This window comes from Alligator mississippiensis, chromosome 2 (genome assembly GCF_030867095.1).
Source record: "Alligator mississippiensis isolate rAllMis1 chromosome 2, rAllMis1, whole genome shotgun sequence".
Classification (NCBI taxonomy): domain Eukaryota; kingdom Metazoa; phylum Chordata; order Crocodylia; family Alligatoridae; genus Alligator; species Alligator mississippiensis.
Genome location: NC_081825.1, coordinates 24,277,064 through 24,299,415, shown reverse-complemented (window position 1 = coordinate 24,299,415; position 22,352 = coordinate 24,277,064). Strand labels below are relative to the sequence as shown.

The window sequence follows — 22,352 nt, the reverse complement described above, 5'->3', positions numbered from 1 at the left end:
GATTCCTAACTCCATTTAAATATAAAGAAGTTTCAATTATGCAGGGGGATTCAAAGCCACAGCAAACAGCTGTGTGGGACTGCTGATATACTCCAGTTATTTGCTGTGGTTTTATATCAGAAGGTGCCCTTTGACTGAACAGGACCTGGGCTGTGTTCTAGCTGAGTGGAGAAAGGGTGTCTTTTTGAAATGAAAGCTTCACAAACAGTTTTAATTTGGCAACCTGCTCTGCATTAGATACATTGTAAACTAGCTAGATCTGAACGATCCAAAATCTGTTGCATACCTTATTCCTCCAACTTCTCTCTTATCTGTTGGCTTGGTAGTTATTTTGAGCAGGGACTGTCTTTATTCTATAGTTATCTCTAATCTTGGTTGGGGCCTCAGCACCACCTGTAATAAATATGAGGTGGGAAGGATAGTCCATTGGCTACCATTACAAAGCCTGCACTGAACCTGTCATGTGTCTGCTCCAGATCAGGGTTTGGCAGGGAAGAGTGGAATCTGATGATAGGGGATGGTCATAATCCAATATATTGTTCAATTGCTAAAGATGGTACAGTTAGTGTAGTAAGCTACAGACAATCATTAGATGGCTGGCACTAATTTTTCCTCATCCCCACCTTTCTCTCCTTATCAGAGAAAATGCCATCTGTACAAGATCTCTCTACCAAGATGAATGTGACTGCAACATTTGCTTGTGCACACCATTCTGTCAGGTGCTTTATATATTAAGAGCATAATCATAACTTTGGGTTTTTATTTTTATTTTCCTAGAAATTTGACAGGCAGATCCTCTAGCAGCTGCTGGAATTGCAGATTATGGAGCTTTCTGCACTTAGAGTGGAAAGCAGCTTTTCTGTTCCTGGGCTTGACAGTACTTCAGAGGAAAAGGGATTCCCCAGCACTGTTCCGTGTTTGGAGCAGAAACAAAAAAGCCATGGAGAAGAAAATAAGCAGCTGCTGGAAAGGAGTACATCTGATTGTGCAAGTTTGGTAACCAATGCTTTCATGTCCACAGCAGTTAGCACAGAAAAGGAGGTGTGTTTGCAAGGGCAAAATGGTAAGACCTCTATAGCTTCTGTTTTTTTGCTTTGGCTACTTCATTTTGTTTGTTTCATTTTTTTGTGCTGCCCAAAAAAGCTTTTGTATTTTTTCAGTCATTTACATTTTTCCTACAATGTTTTCATAGTTGTTTAACTGAACAATACAAGTATATTTCCTTTGAAGAGCTGTATGTACTCTTATAATAAAAAAAACCTAGACAAATAGCTCATTTTGGTTACATTTCTTTAAAAAAAAATGGATACCTTAACCCAGAGGTAAACTAAGATTAGGATAACAATTTGATTGATACTGACCAGCCTGGATAGTAAGATCTGAAGGCCCCAAGTAGGGTTGAGCAAAATGTGGCCTGGGGGCTGGATGTGGCCCACCAGGCCATTCTATCCGGCCCATAGGGTCCCTAAAAATTTTAGAAAATTTAATATTTATCTGCTCTGGGCTGCCTGTCATGCAGCCATCGATGGCTTGCCAAAACTCAGTAAGCAACCCTCTGTCCAAAATAATTGCCCACCCCTGCTTCAGGGCTAGGGACAGGCATTTAAAAAGCCTAGGCCTGAATTGATTCAATCTTTGCAGGTTCGTCTAACCTGGCTAGGTTAAATCACTTTGTAACTGTACAGACATCCCAGACATGCAGGCACATGCCTGCAGTGTCTCAGGCAAGAAGCTGGGGGTGCTAGAGCCTTCCCTTCCACAGAACTGAGCTGAAGCAGGGGGTGTGTCCAGGCCCTGGCAAGATGCTCTCATTAGTCCAGCAGGGAATTTGATTTGTTTATCACCCCCATTAAGAAAACACAGGGACATTACCAGCTACCTGATGAGTCTCTCTTTATCCTGTCTGCCATAGCAGGGACTGTAGCCAGCATGTGGTCTGCTAGCTAATACACAGACACCTTTCCACAAGGCTTAGCAGGGAGTGGTGAGGGGGAGGGCAGGAGCAAACGGCTCTTTTTAAACAGCTTTTCCAAAGAAGGACATTAAGCTACCTGTTGATTAGCTCCAAAAAGCCCGTTGGCCTTGGTCATCTCCCACAGCATAGACTGTAGCCAGCATGTGGTCTGCTAGCTAATGCTGAAGTGTCTGCATAAGGCAGAGGGGAGGGAAGAATAATCTCTGCTTACCAGGGAGAAGCCAGGCAAAAGCTGCTGTGCCTGCAAGTCTCTGCCGAGCTGTAGCCAGGGAGCAGTGGGGAGGGTCCAGCCCTGCTGCAGAACAGACAGCATGCTGAGGGTTTCTGGTTAATCTTAAACTAGCAAGGGGTCTGGGACAGACACTGTATAAACTGGTTTGACACAAATCAGTTAAGTCTGATACTACATTCAACCTGGTTTATCTCAAACTGGTTTCAGCCATTTTCAAACCAGCTTGTATGCACTGAACATCTGTTCTGTTACAGGTTAAATGATCAGAAACTGGCTTAAAACTGGTTTATGTGTAATGTGTGTCCCTAGCCTGTATGACCCACTAAATCTGGTGTTCTTTCTCAAAAGGTTATGTGAACTTATTTCTCTAGCATCTCCTTTCTAGTTAAGCAGCCCTCTCAACTTTTCTTGAAGTTGAAAGTGATAACATGTTGCCAGAATCCCAAGAATGGCTCGTTTCATGCCTGTGACTAACCACAGTAAAAGCAGAACTAGAGTTGGACAGGAATCACAGCTGGGACAGGAAGTGTTTATATTTAGGATAATAATAGCCATGAAATCTGGTCAGGCCAGCATTGCAGTTGCAGTGCAGCTAGACTTAATTTGAACTGGAAGGTATATTCAGTGTTGTTTAGTAAACTTTCCTGTTCTCTACCCTCCTTCTCAGCATGATGGAAAAAAGGAGGATGAAGCTTTGCAATTCCTTTAGGTAGAGTGTCTCTGATATTAAAAGTGACTGATTAATGGACTAATTTGGAGAGGGGTTTTAAATGGTAGATTCTAGTTAGTTGAAGGGATGCATAAATGCTAGTGATCAGACAAACCTATTTGAAAATGCATTAACTGTGTAACACAGTTTAAATTCTACACTGCTTGCTTAGTGTCAAGCTGTGTCATCAGGATGAAGACACGAAGTGAAGGACCCCCGCAAGCCAGCAGTGGCTGGTATGTCTGGAAGGAGGGAAATGAATACATGCCATCTCTGAAAACTTGGGGAAATCAACCTCTGAAGAAGATGATTCTGTGATATCCAGAAGAGACATACATAGGCATCGTCTGTCTAATTTGTAGTTATAACACCTGCTCCCACTGTATTATCTTTTTATCTTAATGGATTGTTTTTTGCAAGATAACTCATGTAGTCAACACCACATTGTGGAGAGACACTATCCATAATGTGTGTCCACCTAAGGTGTGGCAGACTGGTGCATGGGGGTTCCACAACTACATAGGGCCTGAGGGAACCCGGCTGCTGTAAGTACTGGGAAAGCTTGTGAGATAACTGTCCTCTAATTCCTACTTCCACTTACCCTGTCAGTTATGGAGACTTAAATACTCACAAAGCTTGAGTTCAATCAAGTCTAGTTGGTATTAAGCAAGTATTGTATTCCTGTTCCCGCTGCAGTGGGAGCCCCTTGGCATCACACAGTGGTATGGACAGAAGTTTTCAGGTTGATTTGAAAAGGTTAAAATGAAAGAAATGCATCTGTTCATTTGCTGTTAACATTTCCACAGATATTCTATTCTAGTTGAGTTTCCTTTTAAAATGCTGGTTGAATCTGGCTTTCTTCTGTTCTTCATGTTTACATAACTAATAAGTAGGGAAATCCCCTACTTGTATTGTATGCTTATTTAGTTGCTTGCCTTCATGTAACACAAACAGATGCTCTATAGAGAAATTGCTGAATAATAATTTTTTTACCATGTGCTACTGCATATTGCAGCTGCATACGTTTTCTTAAGGGGGAGAAATGTTTTCCCTGTACAAGTTTGTTTCAGTGTAGCTTAAAAATGGCTTCAGAAGGATTATTTTTTAAGAGTTATTTCCCCTTTCCCTTCCTCCCTGTTTCTCCTTATTTGGGTGGAAAACCCTTTGAAAAAAACTGAAAATTGGCTTGAGAACTTTCTCAGATTCCACATGGGCAGGAGTTTTGAATCCCTCAAGACAGAAATCTCCTTTTCGGTTTGTGAGTAGAGTGGGTTAGAAAGGATTATGCTATCAGAAAAAATATTTTTTTTCAAATTTTAATGAAAAAGGGGAATCTTTAACTAAATTTTCCACTTGCTTTATTCATCGACATTTTGAATTATTCAGTTTGTAACAAAATCATATAGAAGGAAACAGTTCAGAATTGTATCTGGGATAACTCCAGTTAGGCATATTGACTTGGTAATTCAAGATCCTTTGTCAATTTACCCTGGCTGAGGATACGAGCTATGTTGGCATGTAGCATTTTGGCTCAAAGAATTAAAATCTGAATACAAATCTTAAAGCTGGGAAAGCTTCAGTTACCTGAGATATCATAAACCTCCTGAGGTTCTTTTACCGAAAAGAGTGAAATGGAGACTATTGAAAGTTGGGTACAAATACTCCCCCTAACAATTGAAGTACAGCTTGTTCATCATAAGGAAACAAAAATGGACATGCACATAGAGTACTCTATAATTCACGGCAAAAGATTTAAAGCTTTCTGTTTTGTGAATTTGGGCTGATTATGAAAATGCCTCTTACCAGCCATTCTGTTTGTTACAGACTTTTCTAAGAATGATAAACATTCAAATATCAGTTCAAGAATAATGTCAAGTCCAGCTGAGAGTATTCCAACAGGTAGGCCTATTTCTTTTGTTACAGTTTTGTTACAGATTTGTTACAGTTATCCAGATATACATTTTTACCATTTACAATTGCTCTTCAACTGAACTGTGAGATGATTATAAATGTTTGCACACCTTCAGATATCAATTTTATCACAAGTCTCATCTTCTCATTTCTTTTTCTGGTTTATTTTTTTTTTCATGGAACATCTAGAGGCACAGGACTTGTTGAGAACTCCAACTTTCATTAAATAAGAAAAATAAATCACTAACCCTTATAAAGAAAGCTTAAGCTTCACCATAATGTTTCAGAGCAGGAGCTGAATAAAGGAACCTAACGTTGCCTTGAAAATCATATGACACTAACCATGAGATTTATTTTTATATGGTGTGTGCATATAATGATTTGTTTTAACCTTTGGGGTAGTAACAGTGAATCCATTAGTAGGCAATCAGGAATATTTCTTGGGCAGGTAAGCATACAGTCTTAAAATTTAGGTGAACTGAGCAGAATGCTGTGTATTCCGTTCAATGAATTGAAAATATTGCGTTTCTCTTTCTTTTTTTGCTTGTTTAAATTTTTTCCCCTTACATGTGAGACAAAATATATAGTCTGTGATATGTTGTTAGAATAAATGTTATTAACCCTTTATGTTAAAGGGTTAATTTTTGGAAGTTTAAATAGTAGTGTATGCTTGTTTACCCTATTTTCAAGCAATATAGGTACACATGTTCAAATAATATAGGCACATAAATGAATAAATTGATTACTTCTATGCTATTTCAAGCTATTCTGGGGTTCTGGAGGAAGTATTCTGCTGTGGGCTAGACATCTGAATTTGTGTTCTGGGCCAAATTTTGGCTCACTTTGAAGCTAGATCTAGTAAAACATTTCAAGAAGAGGTGCACCAACACATTGGTCCGATTTTATCGGATCAGCACCAATATAAAGAAAATTGATTGCATGAGACATCAAGAGCCACCGCCCTGCACCCCCGTGGACGAGCCACGGCTCTGTCCCATGCCCCGCCTCGGCTAGGTAGTGCCTGCTCTAGCCTTGCCCCCTTTCCTCTCCCCTCCCTGTCCACCAAAACAGACTGACCAGCTGCATGCAGCTGTATCAGAAATTGGATTGGTATCAGCCGATATGACTCCTTAAAAATTGGCTATCGGTATTGGCCCCCGAAATCTCTTTTTGTGCAGCCCTACATTCAAGTAATTAATTTCAAGCAGGTTAATAATCCCACTCCTTTCAGTGGGACTATTTAAAGGCTTAATTTTTAAGACTAGGCTAGTCTTTTACTAATTGGACCAGAGTGCTCTGCATTTATGATGCAGAACATACAAATGCTTATAGAAATGTTCCTATTCATTTCAGTGGTTCAGATCAAGTAAGTCAAAGAAATAATATGCTCTGTGTTTGCAGGGAGAAATGTGTTTTTTATCAGCTATTAACTCTCTAGCTTGTAACAGGAGCAACTTATCAGGAACACTGGTTAATTAAAAGACTAACCATAAACTCTAGAATTGACTATAGAAAGATTGTTCATATGTAATAGATGATAAAATTCATTATTAAAATTTACAATCTCTTAATTGCTTAAATCATTGGTCCTGGCTGCAAAGGAAATGAGTTGATCAAAAATGGTAAAAACAAATAGCTATCTACACATTTCTGGTCAAAGTATGTTCAGTTTGTTTTTTGGCTCTAACATTTATAATAAGGTTAATGATCATCAGCTAATAAATGACTATTAATAACATCGTCCTGTTCTGAGGACTCCTTTGTCCTGACTTCAAAAGGATTACATTTAATTTTGAACCACAAATGCTCTGATACATTTAGGAAGCAGCTCACTTAGAACTCTTAAGAATCATAGCAGTTTAGAACTGAATGTAAAGATATGCATACTTTACCAGATTGAAACCACTGGATGAAATGTATGGAAGAGAGAATATTTGAGGTGTGTATAAAGGAAGGGATAAGGAAAGGTTGGGGTATTTGCTGCAGTGCAACATGGTGCATTGCCCTAGCACCTTACAATGTGAATTCTTGACAGAAATAGTTTATTGTGGCTTTTCAGGAAGGTATTACAATCAGTTGCATCATATTAATCAGTTATATACTTTATTAGTCAGACGAGAATGTTCTTTTTCAATAAATTGGCCTCTTCCCATGGAGTTAGGAATGAAAGAGTTTCTCAGCAAGCTGCTAGACAGGCTTTTATTGATTCTGTATGTCTAATGAGATACAAAACCATGGTCTTGGCCATATAGACTATTTAAGGTTCTGTTGTGAACACGGATACAAAGTAGGTAGCGCCAATCCACCTTTTTTTCCAGCAGAATGTGTGGTTTCTGGCTAAACAGTAGGGCTGTGCGAAACGGCACCATTCCATTTCGACTTGCATTTCGATGGAACAGAGTTTTGTTTTGAATTTTGTTTCGATTCAAAACTGCTGTTTCGTTTCATTTTGTCGAAACAGTTTTGTTGTTTTGACGCTGTTTCAGCGTTTCACCCATAGGCTATAATGTAGAAGCTTGAAATGGCCTATAACTTTGTCATTTTTGGCTGATTTGGATGAAACTTGCAGAACTGGTAGCCCCTTCTGAGGGCATGAAGCCTGCCAAGTTTCAAGGAGGTAGGTGAAGGGGTTTGAGGGAAACTGCACCCCAAAGTCTTGAAAGCAAATATGATGTCACATGTATGTGTTAAGCCACAGCAGGGTCAAACGTGCAGGCATGCTAGCCCCTGCTAAGGCTACAAAGCCTTTCAGCTGTCAAGGAGATAGGTGTAGGGGGACTCTAGGTTCTGGGGCCTTGCACCTCTAGCTGCTGACAAACAAAACTCATGTCATGGGTGCTTGTGGGATTGTGTGTGTGTGTGTGTGTGTGTGTGTGTGTGTGTGTGTGTGTGTGTGTGTGTTAGGTGCACCTTCACTGGCACTGGGGCCTCTACACAACGTGGTAGTGTGCCCCAATGAGGGGTCCTCCTCCCCTACAGCCTTAGTCCGGTACACTACTGTAAAGAGCAGTAGGTAAAAATAACTTAGTGACTCAGCAGTCAGCACCAGCAGCATCTCTGGTAGCCTAGCCACACTGTCAGAGCCTTTCTTTTTATAAGGGAAGTGAAAGTAAGAAGTAAAGATGCTGTGTTGGATATCTGTTACTCATTGTGTGTGATCGCTTACCTCGTGTTTATATGTTTATTATGAAAAAAATTGGCATAGTTAGAGAAATATATCTTAGGAAACTTTTGGGTTGAAAAACACTTTGTCAGGCTGAGGAAACACCTGCAGTTGTGCCTACTGGTCCTGGATGGATGGAATAGTAAAGAAGCCAGAGGCTGGCCTGGCATGCAATGCAGGCAAGAAAGCCAGTCAGTGAAAATGGAAATGGAGACATTGCGGGGGTGAGGGACAGGCTAGGGTGTGGGGAGGGGAGGGGAGAAGAGAGATGTAGCAGTGCAGACGAAAGTGCAGAGGTACCTGGGGAGTCAGGTGTCCGGCAGGTCAGTGTGTCAGAATTCCACTGTCTAATCTATATTGAGTCCATGAGTTGTGTACCTAGGAGGCTGAAGAAGTGCAGTTCATAGGCCTGGCTCTGAAAAGTGGTTTGTAAATTCAAACGAGCACCTAGCCTCATCACCAGAACTGAAGCCAACTTCCTACAGCTCAAAACACAAAACCTGCCAACTATCCCCAATACCCCACAAACTGTACACCAGAATCTATCAAAGACGACAAAACCCAACCACCTGTGGGGGCACATTCCTCACCAAAAAAACACTGCCTCCAGTCTCTCAGGTCTGATCCTGAGAGAACAAATTACAAAACAATTTTCAGAGCTGGGCCTATGAACTTCACTTCATCAGCCTCCTAGGTACAGAAACTCATGGACTCACTATAGATTGGAATTCTGACACTGCGACCTGCTGGACATCCGACTCCCCAGCTACCTCTGCACTTTTACCTGCATCATCACCCCACCCTCCCCTTCCCCCCCAGCCTGTCCCTCACCCCTGGATGCCTCCATTTCCATTTTTACTGACTGGCTTTCTTGCCTGCATTGCATGCCAGGCCAGCCTCTGGCTTCTTTACTATTCCTTTCATCTAGGACCAGCAGACATACCAACTGCAGATGCTTCCTCAGCCTGACAAAGGGTTTTTCAGTGCAAAAGCTGGCATCCCAGGCAGCTAAGCTGAGCTCACCTGGAGCCTCACAACTGCACTGCAACCAGCAAGCCTCAGGCCTGTCAAAGATATGACAAGTCTGGGCTTTCTTCAACCAGGACAGTGTGTGTATGCATGCATTAGCTGGAAGCTATAGTGCCTCCTACCCACCTTTCACGAGGGGATCATTGGTCCTGGCATTTACAGGGCTGTTGTGCCACCAGCAGTCCCACCAGGCCTCCCTACCCTGGCAGGTTGCAGTTTTAATGGTCATGCCCAGGACCTGGGGCCTCCTCCTTCTCAATACCCAAGCCAATACCTCCAAGTTTGTCCTGGCATGGGAGTGAGCTCAGCAGGGACATGTCCTTGCCCTGCTGGCTGGTGATGCAGTGTATGCCCCCTCCACCTGAGAGCAGGCCACTAGCTGGTTTTTAAAAAAAATGAAAAAAGGAAATGGGTGCAGACGGAGTGAGGAGGATGACATGCAGTCCATCTGCACCTGGAGCTTGGAGAACTCCAGCAGTGGGAGGTTCACCTTCAGGAACACCAGCTGGTCCACCAAACCAGGATCCAAGCAGGTACGGTGGGGTGTCACTACATCCACAGCAATGCTGAACACCCTCTTGCTTGGATCATTGGTCAGCGGACAGGATAGGTGCTAATGGGCAATTGTGGCCAGATCCAGCCACATCTGGTTGTGGCTTGCCCAGTAGGTCAAGGGGTTGCACAACAGCAGCTCCACATCCTCAGCAAGATAGTGCTCACGCCTTGGTGGCTGCCTACCTGCCTGATGGTGGGGCCTGGTGGCTCTGGAGCTCACCATAGAAGCCATGCCCTTGGCCCACATTGGCAGTGACTATGGTGGAGGACAAGACTGGCTGGTGGAGGGTGTGCTCGCATGGGACAGTGGATCCCCCTGTTCCATGTCCCCCTGCCTCTGCCGTTCTGCCTCCCTGATTTTCTTTACCAGTGCCTCCATCCACTGATTCAGCATTTCGGCTGTTGCATGTGGTGCCCTTCACCCTTGGGTCAAACATGGCAGCTAGCACATGGACTGTACTAGACCACAAGGGATCAAGCCATTTCCTGGTGCCCTCCTTCAGCTGCCGCACCAGTGTCTGCATATCTGGTGACAGTGGCTTGCTCCAGCCAGGAACACTGATCCACTGGAAGCTCTCCATTTGGCTCTGAAGTTCCCTCACTATGGGGATCACCTGGCTCTGAGGCTAAGGAGGGCATTGCCAGTGCTGAGGGTTTCGGTGACCTCCAGGAAGGGCTTGAGGAGCACCAAGATCTGGGAAATGGTATCCCACTCACCTCTGTTCAGGGGGCCGCTGATCCCTATCTCCCTGAGCAAGGCCATCTCATGGATGGCCTTCTGTTGCTCCACCAGCCTCTTGAGCATCAGGTATGTGGAGTTCTACTGGGTCTTCACATCCTGCATGATTTTGTTCTGCAGAATGTTTAGCTCTGCATGTTTGTCCCGCAGCATCCTGCCTCCCTTGATGCTCCAGTAGAAGTGACCTGCCACCTTCCTGCATTTTGAAATTAGCTTGCTGGTGGTGCTGGTGCCATCATTGAAAGCCCTGTCCCCCTCTGAGGCATCCCTGACAACAAGGTGCAACTTATGTGCCACACAGCAGCATCACGAACCACCAAATTGGCCAACTTGGCCATATTCATAGATTCATAGATGTTAGGGTCAGAAGGGACCTCAATAGATCATTGAGTCTGACCCCCTGCATAGGCAGGAAAGAGTGCTGGGTTTAGATGACCCAGCTAGATGCTTATCTAACCTCCTCTTGAAGACCCCCAGGGTAGGGGAGAGCACCACCTCCCTTGGGAGCCCGTTCCAGACCTTGGCCACTCGAACTGTGAAGAAGTTCTTCCTAATGTCCAATCTAAATCTGTTCTCTGCTAGCTTGTGGCCATTATTTCTTGTAACCCCCGGGGGTGCCTTGGTGAATAAATACTCACGAATTCCCTTCTGTGCCCCCGTGATGAACTTATAGGCAGCCACAAGGTTGCCTCTCAACCTTCTCTTGTGGAGGCTGAAGAGGTCCAGGTGCCCCAGTGTCTCCTCATAGGGCTTGGCCTGCAAGCCCTTAACTATATGAGTGGCCCTTCTCTGGACCCTCTCCAGGTTATCCACATCCCTCTTGAAGTGCAGTGCCCAAAATTGCATGCAGGATTCCAATTGCGGTCTGACCAGCCCCCCATAGAGGGGAAGTATCACCTCCTTGGTTCTGTTCGTCGCGCATCTGCTGATGCACGATAAAGTGCCATTAGCTTTCCTGATGACTTTGTCACGCTGCCGACTCATGTTCATCTTGCAGTCCACTAGGACTCCAAGATCCTTTTCTGCTTCTGTGCCACCAACCAGGTCATTTGCTAGGCAGTAGGTATGCTGGACATTTTTCCTCCCTAAATGCAGCACTTTGCATTTCTCCTTGTTGAATTGCATTCTGTTGTTTTCCACCCATATGTCCAACCTGTCCAGGTCTGCTTGTAGTTGTTCCCTGCTCTCCGGCATGTCCACTTCTCCCCACAGTTTTGTGTCATCTACAGACTTGGACAGAGTACACTTCACTCCCTCGTCCAAGTCACTGAAGAGTACACTGAAGAGTATCGGTGCAAGGACCAAGCCCTGAGGGACCCCACTGCTCACACCCTTCCAGGTCAATGCTGACCCATCCACTACAATTCTCTGGGTATTACCCTCTAGCCAATTTGCCACCCACTGGACTGTGTAGTCATCCAAGTCACAGCCTCTTAACTTGTTCACCAGTATGGTGTGGGATACCGTATCAAAGGCCTTCCTGAAATCTAAGTCTATTGGCACTATTGTTGGTGACTATGAACCTGCAGGTGAACTCACCCTTCCCTGTGAGCTACCCCTGTACCAAGCGGTTCATGACCCCCATTATCGCTGTTGCTGTGTGGAACTCATCCATCACCTTGGCTTGAAGGAGAGCCCACCAATGGCCTGACTTGGTCACACCAGTGCCCTGTGAGGGAGAGGTAGGCATGATCTCCACCCCAGCTGCTCCAGATGTCTGCGGTGAAGTGTAAGGCAACCTATAGACCTGCCTTGCACAGATCCTCCCTCAAGTACTCAAGTACATGCCTCATACAGGGAGGGCACCACTGTCGTGTTGAAGGTGGTACATGTGGATGCTTGGTATGATGGGGTCACGAGCACCATGAGCTGCCTGAAGCCTGGTCACTCAACTAAGGAGAAGGGCTGGCCATCCACAGCATCTCCCTGATGCTCTGGGTGATCTCGCTCGTCCTTGCAATGTGCCCCACTTTCTGTCCACCTTTCCCCCACTGTTCCAGGGTGGCCTGCCTCTGCTTTGCGGGGATGGGAACTTAGAAGCAAGAAGGGGACTTCCCTTTGGGCACGCTCCCGTTGGTGCCAGGCTGAGGAGGAGCAAGGGAAAGGAGTGGTGCCTGTAGAGATGCATCAGCATCCCCATGGTGCTCATGTATTTTGTTCCCTTGTCCCATCTGGTTTTGGCTCTGCAGTGTAGGCAGATAGCATACATGGGATCATCTGCCAAATCAAAATGATAGCAGACCACACTATCTAATCGCTTCTGGAGTGTGGGTGCATGTGTAGATGCTGCTGCACTTTCCTCCTCCTCCTCAGCAGGCAGAGGCACAGCAAAAAGAAGAGCAGACTCAGCTGAGCTGCTTGCCTCCACCTATATATCAACCTCCTCCGAAGTGCCTTCTGGGGAAGGAGACCTGGCTCTAGGGGAAACTTGAGGGGTGTTGAGCACAAACTCAGCTGATTTCCCTCTCCTTTCCCAGAATTTTCCTTGTTAGGGTACTGAGATCCAGATCCAGTGCCAGCTCTTCCTCTGGAACTGGAAGGGTCAGCATGGGAAGTGATATAGGGGTGGAGTAGGCTGCCTTGTTGGTGCTGGTGCTGCTGCTTGTTGTTGCCATCACAGTGGTGGTGGGGGGTTATGGCTGGTGCTCATGGAGGGGAAGCAGTCTCTGGCACAGGCAGTGACGGTGGCACTGACACTGCTTCCCTCTCCTTGCTGCTTGTAGCAGCCTCATCCCTTTTAGCCGGATGAAAGATGCTGCATCTCAGTTTGGTGGGGGGGGGGAGGGAAACTTACAGCTCTCCCTCTACCCCCTCTTCCAACCCTCCCTGAAGGCTGGCCAGTGTGGCCATCTGCCTTTCCACCATGCTTCATGGTGTGTTTCATGTGTTCAAAAGTGTAGGTGCTTTGTCCCTGTATAAATTCTATAATGTATGCTGCAAAGCTTTAAATGTTTCATAGATTTGTAGGCAGACAAGGTTCCTTGGGTGAATTTGATATCTTTTATTAGACCAACCCAAATGGTTGGAGAATAGTTATTAAGCAAGCTTTCGGGTTCAAAAACCCTTCGTCAGCTAAGGAAGCTTCAGCAGTTGGTGTGTGCTCTTCCTGGATGGAATGAAAAGTAAACAAACCAGAGGCTGGGCTGGGCTGGGCTGGGGAGTCAGTTGCCAGGCAGATTATAATGTATCAAAAATCCAATGTCTATGTTTAGTCCATGATCTCTAGTATCCAGCAGGTTGATGAAATGGAGTTCATAGGCTCGTCTCTGGGAAGTGCTGTGTAAGTTTCCCTTGAGGATCAGGACTGAGAGATTGGAGAGAGAGTGGCCCTCCTGTGAGATATGTGCCCCCACTGGTAATTGAGTGTTTCTGTCTTTGATGGATTTCCGGTGTGCATTCATTCTGGTGCGCAGTTGTTGTTTGGTTTCTCCTATATATCTTCCATCATAGATTTGTAGACACTAGGGCTGGAATGGACCTTGGAAGATTGAGTCCAGTCCCCTGCCTCAGGGGCAGGAAGTCAGCTGAGGTCATGGGATCCCAGCAAGATGAATGTCCCAATGTCTCTTAAAGGAGTCCAGAGTAGGTGGTTTACCACCTCTGGTGGCAGTCTGTTCCAAGCCTTGTGGGCTTGGACAGTAAAGAAGTTTTTCCTTATGTATAGCCTGAAACGGTCTTGGAGGAGCTTGTGACTGTTGGACATTGTCATCCCATGTGGCGCTCTGGTGAACAGGCATTCCCCCACATCCTGATTTACATCCCTTATATACTTGTAGGCAACCACCTTGTCCCCCCTGAACCTGCGTGTTTCCAGGCTGAAAAGTCCCATAGCTGTCAGCCTGTCATTATAAGGCCTGTTTTCCTGCCCTTTGATCATGCCCGTGGCTCTCCTCTGGACTCTCTCAAGCTTCTCCACATCCTTTTTGAATTGTGGAGCCCAAAACTGGATGCAGTACTCCAGCTGTGGCCTCACCAAGGCCGAGTACAATGGTAGAATGACGTTCTGGGATTTGCCTGAGAAGCATCTATGGATGCAAGCCAGTGTTTGGCGTGCTTTACTAGCCACAGCATCAAATTGGTGGCTCATGTTCATCTTGTGGTCAGTCGTGACGCCCAAGTCCCTTTCATCAGAAGTACTAGCTGGTGTAGCACTGATGAGCCTATAACCATGCTGCAGGTTTTTGTTCCCAAGGTGGAGAACCTTGCATTTTTTCGGTGTTGAAGACCATCAGCTCATTTTTCCGAGCCTGTCAAGATTAGCCCGGATCATTATCCTGTCCTCGGGTGTGGGCTCTTTACTCCAAAGTTTGGTGTCATCAGTGAACTTGGCCAGTCCACTTCTGATACCAATGTCCACGTCATTAATGAAGATCTTGATAAGAATAGGCCGAAGGACAGAGCCTTGGGGGACCCCACTGGCCACGGTGCACCACAAAGATTAACTTCTGTCAGCTACCGCTCTCTGAGTCCGACCTCGGAACCAATTCCCCAGCCAGCAGACTGTGATGCATTTGAGGCCACAGTTGGCTAGTTTTTCTATGAGATGATTATGGGATACCAGATCATAAGCTTTTTAAAAAAATCAAGATATATGACGTTGATCTCTTCTCCCTTGTCCAAGTGATATGTCACCTGGTTGAAAAGGAGATGAGATTGGTCAGGCAAGACCTTTCCACAACAAACCCGTGCTGGCTATCCCTCAGGATTGTTGCCTTAAGCCAGTTTGTCAAGAATGGTCTCTTTGATTTTTTTTCTAAGATCTTCCCTGGGATGGAGGTCAAGCTGATGGGCCTGTAGTTCTACTTTCTGTAGATCTACTGTCCTCCCTTTCTTGAAGATAGGCACCACATTGGCCTTCTTTCAGTCTTTGGGCACTTTTCCTGAGCACCATAAGTTCTCAAAGATCTATGCCAGTGGCAGAGCTATGATGCTTGCCAGCTCCTTAAGTACCCCAGGGTGTAAGCTGTCTGGGCCTGCTGACTTTAAGGTGTTGAGCCTCTCAAGGTATTCCTTTACATGGTCAACATTGATGAAGGGTAACAGTTCTCCCTCACTCTGGACGTCCTGTCCCATGTTGAGCAGGGTTGTCCCTTGGGGCTGGTGAAAAACAGACACAAAATACCTGTTAAGCAGATTGGTTTTTTCCTGGGCGTCGGTCATCAGTTGTCCCATCTGGTTTAGCAGGGGTCCAATGTTACCCGTGTTTTTCCTGCGGCTCCCCGCATATCTAAAAAAGGAGTTTTTATTGTCCTTGATACGTGTAACCAGTTGGAGTTCAGTCACAGTGTTACTTAAAATTGCCAATAGGTCAAATTAAGAGCGATACCTTAAAAAGGGGGATAAGGCAAAATGCCATGTTCATTGGTTACATGAAACAGATACATAAGCTTGGATGCACCAGTCATACAAACAGACATACACAAGCATACGTACAAACAGACATACAGACAAAACCACTCCAGCAAGATGTTATAGGTACCAGCAGATGTTACTCAATATTAGCACTAGATGGCCAGGTCCAGGCTTATTGAAGATATGAGCGGGGGTATACAGGCATGCATGCCTGTGCTCCATGAAGTTGCAGAGAGTTGATTCCCTATCTTGGCTTGTCTGCATCCCACTTTTATAGGCATTTCAAGTCTTTGTTCAGCATTGAGGTTTTTCCATGCTCAGTTTTTAATTAATGGTTGTTTCTTCTTGTTATCTCAACTTGAGGTCATCCCAGTAAAGTTGGTGATCTCTGCTGAAGCATTGTGTCCTTGATCTCTGTCTTGAAGCATTGTGTAATTCAAATGGCAGGATAGGCAAAATTCATTCTTCTTTGAACCCGATCACAGATGAGTTCTTCAGCCATCCATTAATTAGTTTACTGTCTGGTAACCTATATATTGACGCCTTGTTGCTTACACAATCAATTAAATCTTCTTCTGTTTTCATGCAAATAGTTACCATTCTTTCATCATTCATCCTCTCACATGGACACTCACATACACAAGGCATATGAAGTTCATCTATTCATGTCAAGGAGGGAATGAGCACAAAAGGGAGTTTTGGTTCTTCGTACAATCATAGGGGTTGATCAATTCAATACTATTATCATTTAAACATAATAAATAAAGCAAAAATGCATACTACAGCAGCCTTGGCTTTCCTGGTTTGCTCTCTACAGGTCCAGACCAGTGCAGAGTATTCCTCCATTGGGGTAGATCCAACCTTCTGTCCTTTATAGGTCTTTCTTTTTAGATGCAGGAGGTCCACTGCAGAGCCAAGGGGGCTGCTGTGCCCTTTTGCTGCCTTTCCTCCAAGACAGAATAGACATTGCTTAAGTTTCCAGGATTAGTCCCTTAAGGAGCAACCACTCTTCCTGAACTCCCCTCCCCTTTAGGCTGTGGTCCCTTAGGGAATTGCCAACAAGCCTCCTGAGCTTGTCAAAGTCAGCTTTTTTTGAAGTCAAGGACTTCTGCTTTGCTGACTGACTTGCCAGCTTTACAGCGGATAGTGAAGGTGATAGGTGAAATGTATAGAAATAAATATAAATGTATTTGCCTACCTATATAAAATTAAATTCTATAGTACTCCTATCCAATATAATTATAGAATTCAAATGAATGAATGAATATAATACTAAAATAAAAGAGCCTTGAAGAAAAAGGTATTCTTTCTGAATCTGAAATCCCTCTTGCTAGCAAGTAGGGAATCCTTTAGAAGATCAGTGCTGCTAGCCATAGTTGTCTGATGCTGAGCTGCTAGAACACAGCTCACACAGCTGACACCAAGGCAGAAAGCAGGGCAGTTCAAACAATGCTGCCTTTTATGCAGTTTTTCCACCCCTCCCCCAGAGCACTGGGATTGGAAGGGACCTCAGAGAAGAATGACAGTCACTGGCCAGCTACGCAGTCAATAATGAGAGAACTCCTTCCCCCACCTCTTCCCCCTCCCTCTCCTTATTTTAGTTTCTGTTTCCCTACAGGCAAGTGCAGCTTGAGCTTCAAAACTTGTAACGTTTCAAAGTTTTCAAAATATTTCGACTTGCCTTGTTTCTTTTTGAGGCTGTTTTGAAGCTCTCTGTTTTGTTTCACTTTTGCTGTTTCAAGCTCGAAATGAGTCAAAACACCATCAAAATGAAACTGCTGGCAAAATTTCACACAGCTCTACTAAATAGCTGTTCGTGAACACAGTCTGCTTTCTAGGGGGAAAATAGGTGTCCTTGAAAACTTCTCCTCTGAAAATATCCAAACTTTATTCTAAAATATTAAATTCATATTTTTTGAAAGGGTGAATTTTTTCCAGGGGAAACTGGTCATATTTTAGTTCTATGGGGTTTTTTGGTGGTGTGTTTTGTTTTTGTTTTTGTTTTTTTTTTTTTGCCCAGGTTCCAGTCTAACTCAAATACAGTAACTACATTTTGCCTGCTCAAATTTCCTTCTGCCACTGAAAAAGTAAGTTGAATTTTTTTCAATTTTTGATATTACCATGTGTAATTAAATAGCTACCTTATTTAACTGCAGATGTTAATGGTGAGTGAAATGATCCTGATGAGTTATTTTCTATCATACACCATATAACTAAGTGATTTGAGGCAATTACTGGTGAAAATTAATTATCATTCCTATTAAAATTGTTGCTCCTAGCAGGAAGATTCTAAACACTAAAGCTAGACTATTATTTTATTGTTGAGTTCAGGGTTTGAATTATGGGTGAGCTCAGTGGGAGGGGGGGGAGCTGAGCCCCTGCCTGTAAGATTTGAAAATCATAACCTGGGAGGCTCTCCAATTTTATTAGGACATTGTGATGGGCAGCCCAACTTTTTTTGTAGACCCCCTGAAGAGTCAAAGTGTAATTTGAACCCTGGTTGAGTTTCAATATATTTGTTACCACCTTATACTTTCTTCTGCATTTTGGGGATATAATACAGTTATACTGTCTTTTTTCATAAGTAAGAAAAATACCATGCATTTAGAAATGGAAGTGCACTCTCTTTCCTTTTATTGACTGGACTATGTGAAAACAAATGTGCAGCTTAGCATTTCTCAAAAGTACTCTAATCATCATTTTCCAGCTTGGGCGCATACATCTAGATTCTAAAATTCGTATTTAGGCTCTAAAATAAAAGTTTTTCTGATAGTTGAGGGTGCTCAGCTCTTCTGAAAAATCTCATTTAGTCTTTCTTTTCCCTTTAGTTTCCTTTACTGCTCTTCTAAACATAGTACTGTAGAACATCTTAGTACCGTTTCACAGCATGTGACTAACATCTGTCACATGTGGTTCATTATCCCTCTTCATCAATTTTCTCAGAAGATGACTTGTGGGGCATGTGAATACATGTGTTCTGTGTTGCTACAAGTATTTATATGTAAATGTTTCTCCATACTTATTTCAGAGAAGGCAAGTTAAAGAGGTATCTTTTTCATTTGAAACAGAAGATAGTAGCTTTATAATGCTCCTTATTTCCTTGAGAGGTCAAAGATTATAGAATGAACAGATTCTAAGGCACCTCTACATGTGTAGGTACAGGCATGATAAAATCTAATGCACAATCCACACAATTGTGCTTCCTACCATGTACGTGGTAGGAGGCATGATTGTGAGATCGTACATTAGATTCTATTGTACCTTATTGCCGGTACAGGGGGAGCCTGATCCTGGGTTCCCCTGAACTGGCAAGAAGCTGGCTCCTGTGCCTGGGAGCCCCTCTGCTGACAGGGCTCCCAGCTGTGACAGCACCACATGCACCCCTGCTGCTGGGGAAACTGCAGCCAGTGCAATCCACACACCACTGTGGGGTCACTCCATACACCCCCATTGCTGGGACACCACAGTTGTTGTGATCTCCCAGCCTCTGGGTACCCCACACACCCTAGGGCAGGGAGGTCACAGCAGCACCCTGCTGCTGCCAGGATCCATAGTTTTATATAGCTGCAGATTCTGGGTCTTGGCATCTGTGGGGTGCTACTGGGACCCAGTGTCCATGCTAGGCACAGTGGGGGCTAAGAGTCCTGCAGCTGAGCAGATTCTCTGTCCTGGCCCTCAGCTGCAGGGACTCTGGGTTCTGGCTGTGTGGGGTATGGTCAGGGCTTTGAGTTGTCAGATGTGGAGACACTTGGTCCTAGCTGTGCTTGGGGCACCCCATGGCTGGGAGATTAGAGTGGCTGTGATCTCTCAGCCATGGGGGGCTGCCTACACATGCAAATTTACATAGTTTTGAGAAATAACTTTAACTGGTTGGACTTTTTAAGGTGGCATAGCTAATTTGCACATGTAGCTAGTCTAAATTTATTGTGCAGTCAACCAGGTAATTGTGTAATAGATATACTGTGTAGAAGGGGCCTAAGAAAGCCTTCTTTCCTGCAAACCTTTGCAATAAAAAAACCCATGCTTAAGGAGTGAAGGTTTTTCCATACAGGTTTCTGTCGCTTTATGTGGTGTATGCGCTTCTGGAAAACTGTGCATAACTTGAATTCACATAAAGGGAGCCCAGTTCACAAGGTAACAAGTAGGGATACAGTCACATAGTGCGGAGGGAGGAAGGGAGTGGGGCTGGGGCTGAGGCTAGGGAAGGAGCAGTGGGAGGGGCATGGCACAGCCCAGTGGCTGCAGACAGGTGGCATTGGCCACTCCTGGGGCTGTAGCAGGAAGCAAAGCGGAGGGAACTGACAGTGGGTGCAGAGCGTAAGATTGGGGGGGGGGGGCAGGGCTCTTGCTGTTATGTATACCCTGGGAGGGAGCTACCCTGGGCTCTTCCCAGGGGGTGTGTGCCCCTGGATCTGCACATGGGACCAGAGCAGGCTGCCACTGCGGGCTGGGGCTGGCAGTGGCACTGGGTTCTTCCCAGTGGTGGCCTGGGCTGTGTTGTGCTCATGGCGGGTGGTGGTGGCGCTGGGAGGGGAGGTTGGCGGGGTACAGTGAATTTTAAGGTGGCTGCAGGCCCCTTCCCAGTGCTGTTGCCACCCACCCAGAGCACAGTGTGACCCAGCAACCCCCACACTGCTAGGAAGAGCCCGGTGCCACCACCGGCTCCAGCCCTCAGTGGCAGCCTGCCCTCATCCTGTGTGCAGATCTGGGGGCAGCCCCCCTCCCCCCCTGGGAAGAGCCTGGCGTAGACCTCCCAGCCTGAAGCCCTCCTGGGATCAGTGTAGCAGAAAGAGCTGTGCCCCCCATCCCGCATCCACTGACAGTTCCTTCTGCTTTACTCCCTGCTGCAGCCCTGGGAGCAGCCGATGCCTGCAGCTGCTGGGCTGTGCCGCGCACCTCCCTGCAGATGCCATCAGCACTGGGGGCGGAGCTGGTGAGCACCTGCAGACACCTGCTTGATGTGCTGGGCCCTGTTGGGGGGTGGGGTGGGGGGAGAGGGCACGTAAAGCAGACACTGGCGGCGGGGGTGGCCCTGATGGGGGGCATGTGCCCCCTCCATGCTCACCCTACCAGTTGCCTATGTTCTACACTGTATCTTTCTATATCTACCTGAGTATTGCACTGGGAGACTTCAAACTTCGAAGTGGTACATCTGTTTTAAGTACGGTTCTAAATATTGACTCTGCAGTCTTTGGGATGTTTCTGTTTGGCAAACTCGTTTTGGCACCCAAAAGAATTTGTGACAGCCTGGTAATATTCCTTTTAGATATATCACTGAGGTTATCCATGGTAAGACAAAAGACTGGACTTCATGATCATCACCTTCAAGGAGAACTGAGAGGACGACTACGGCTCCTGGAAAATGACAGCAGGGAGGTCATGGCAGCTTTTAGCGTAAGTCATTTCTATTATATTTATGAAAGTGTTTTGGATATTTTTGGTAACAAGGTGAAGAGGCCAAAAGCTCCACAGGTGGGCACTGTGACAAATTACATGGTCTGCAGATCTTTGCAGAGGAGAACCTATAGCATGTTTAATAGTAGGCTGTTCACATTTACATGTTGACAGAGACCACATCTTCAATCTACCTTCAAATATAAATTAAGATGCCAGTGCTCCTTTCCCTTACTTGGCAGAGAGCAGAAGTGGGTATAGCTGGGTTTAGATAAATGAAGGCATGAAAAATTGGTCCATGTCATAGATCTCCCATTGTTTCCCCTATCATTCAAAAGTTCTGACTCCCACAACTAGATCTTCTGGACTGTTTCATGCAAGACCAATGATGACTTGTGACTGTTAAACACAGGAGTAACAGAAGTACCCTTGCCTGACTTATATATGAAGTTCTAATTTGACAAACACACACAACTCTTAGCAGAAGTTAAAACAAGAAAAATATACCTATTGTAGGGGAGGTCCTATACCAATTCTGGAGAGTTGTTCAATTCAATAAGTGGTGAATATGTGAAAAATTTGAGGTACTTACGTTAAAAGTATAACAGGGCTTGAAATGCTTTTAATCCTGGAACTATGTGCACTGCAAATAATGGATGACGAATATTTAGATGTAAATTCTCTGTATATGTGGCTTGACTTTGGTGAAAAAAAATCTCGAGGAAATGGTAGTTACTTGTTTTAATGAAAATAGCATTTACTGAAGAAACCATCAAGAAGAAAAGGAATGTGAAAACAGGAAATTTTCAACCTCAATAATTTAAGTAGCTGTGCTACTAACATTTCATAGACATTAGGGCTGGAAGGGACCTCGGAAGATCGAGTCCAGCCCCCTGCCCAAAGGGCAGGAAGTCAGCTGGGGTCATAGGATCCCAGCAAGATAAGCATCCAGTTTGCTCTTGAAGGTGTTCAATGTAGGCGCTTGAACCACCTCCGGTGGCAGGCTGTTCCAGACCTTGGGGGCTTGGACAGTAAAGAAATTCTTCCTTATGTCCAGCCTGAAACGGTCTTGTAGTAGTTTATGACCGTTCGACCTAGTTGTCATCCCTTGGGGCGCTCTGGTGAACAAATGTTCCCCCAGATACTGGTGAGCACCCCTGATAAACTTATAGGTGGCCATCAGATCACCCCTGAGCTTGTGCTTTTCCAGGCTAAAGAGCCCCAGGGCTCTCAGCCTGTCATCGAAGGGTCTGCTTCCCTGACCTCTGATCATGTGTGTGGCTCTTCTCTGGA

At 45.0% G+C, this 22,352-nt stretch overlaps 1 protein-coding gene across 9 annotated transcripts in view; it reads left to right on the top strand.

Moving 5' to 3' along the window:
• Nucleotides 1–22,352, top strand: part of SH3TC1 (SH3 domain and tetratricopeptide repeats 1) — a 68,509-nt gene that overhangs the window by 11,175 nt on the left and 34,982 nt on the right. For 7 of the 9 annotated variants that reach the window (XM_014607699.3, XM_019479230.2, XM_014607696.3 and 4 more), the window contains 3 exons: nucleotides 778–1,063; nucleotides 4,741–4,815; nucleotides 20,932–21,059. In XM_014607699.3, coding sequence (XP_014463185.1) covers nucleotides 823–1,063; nucleotides 4,741–4,815; nucleotides 20,932–21,059 — 444 coding nt within the window. In that variant the 5' untranslated portion in view covers nucleotides 778–822. Of the gene's footprint in view, nucleotides 1–777; nucleotides 1,064–4,739; nucleotides 4,816–17,685; nucleotides 17,753–20,931; nucleotides 21,060–22,352 lie in introns of those variants that run through there. The other 2 variants (XM_019479265.2, XM_019479269.2) reach the window with 2 other exon arrangements.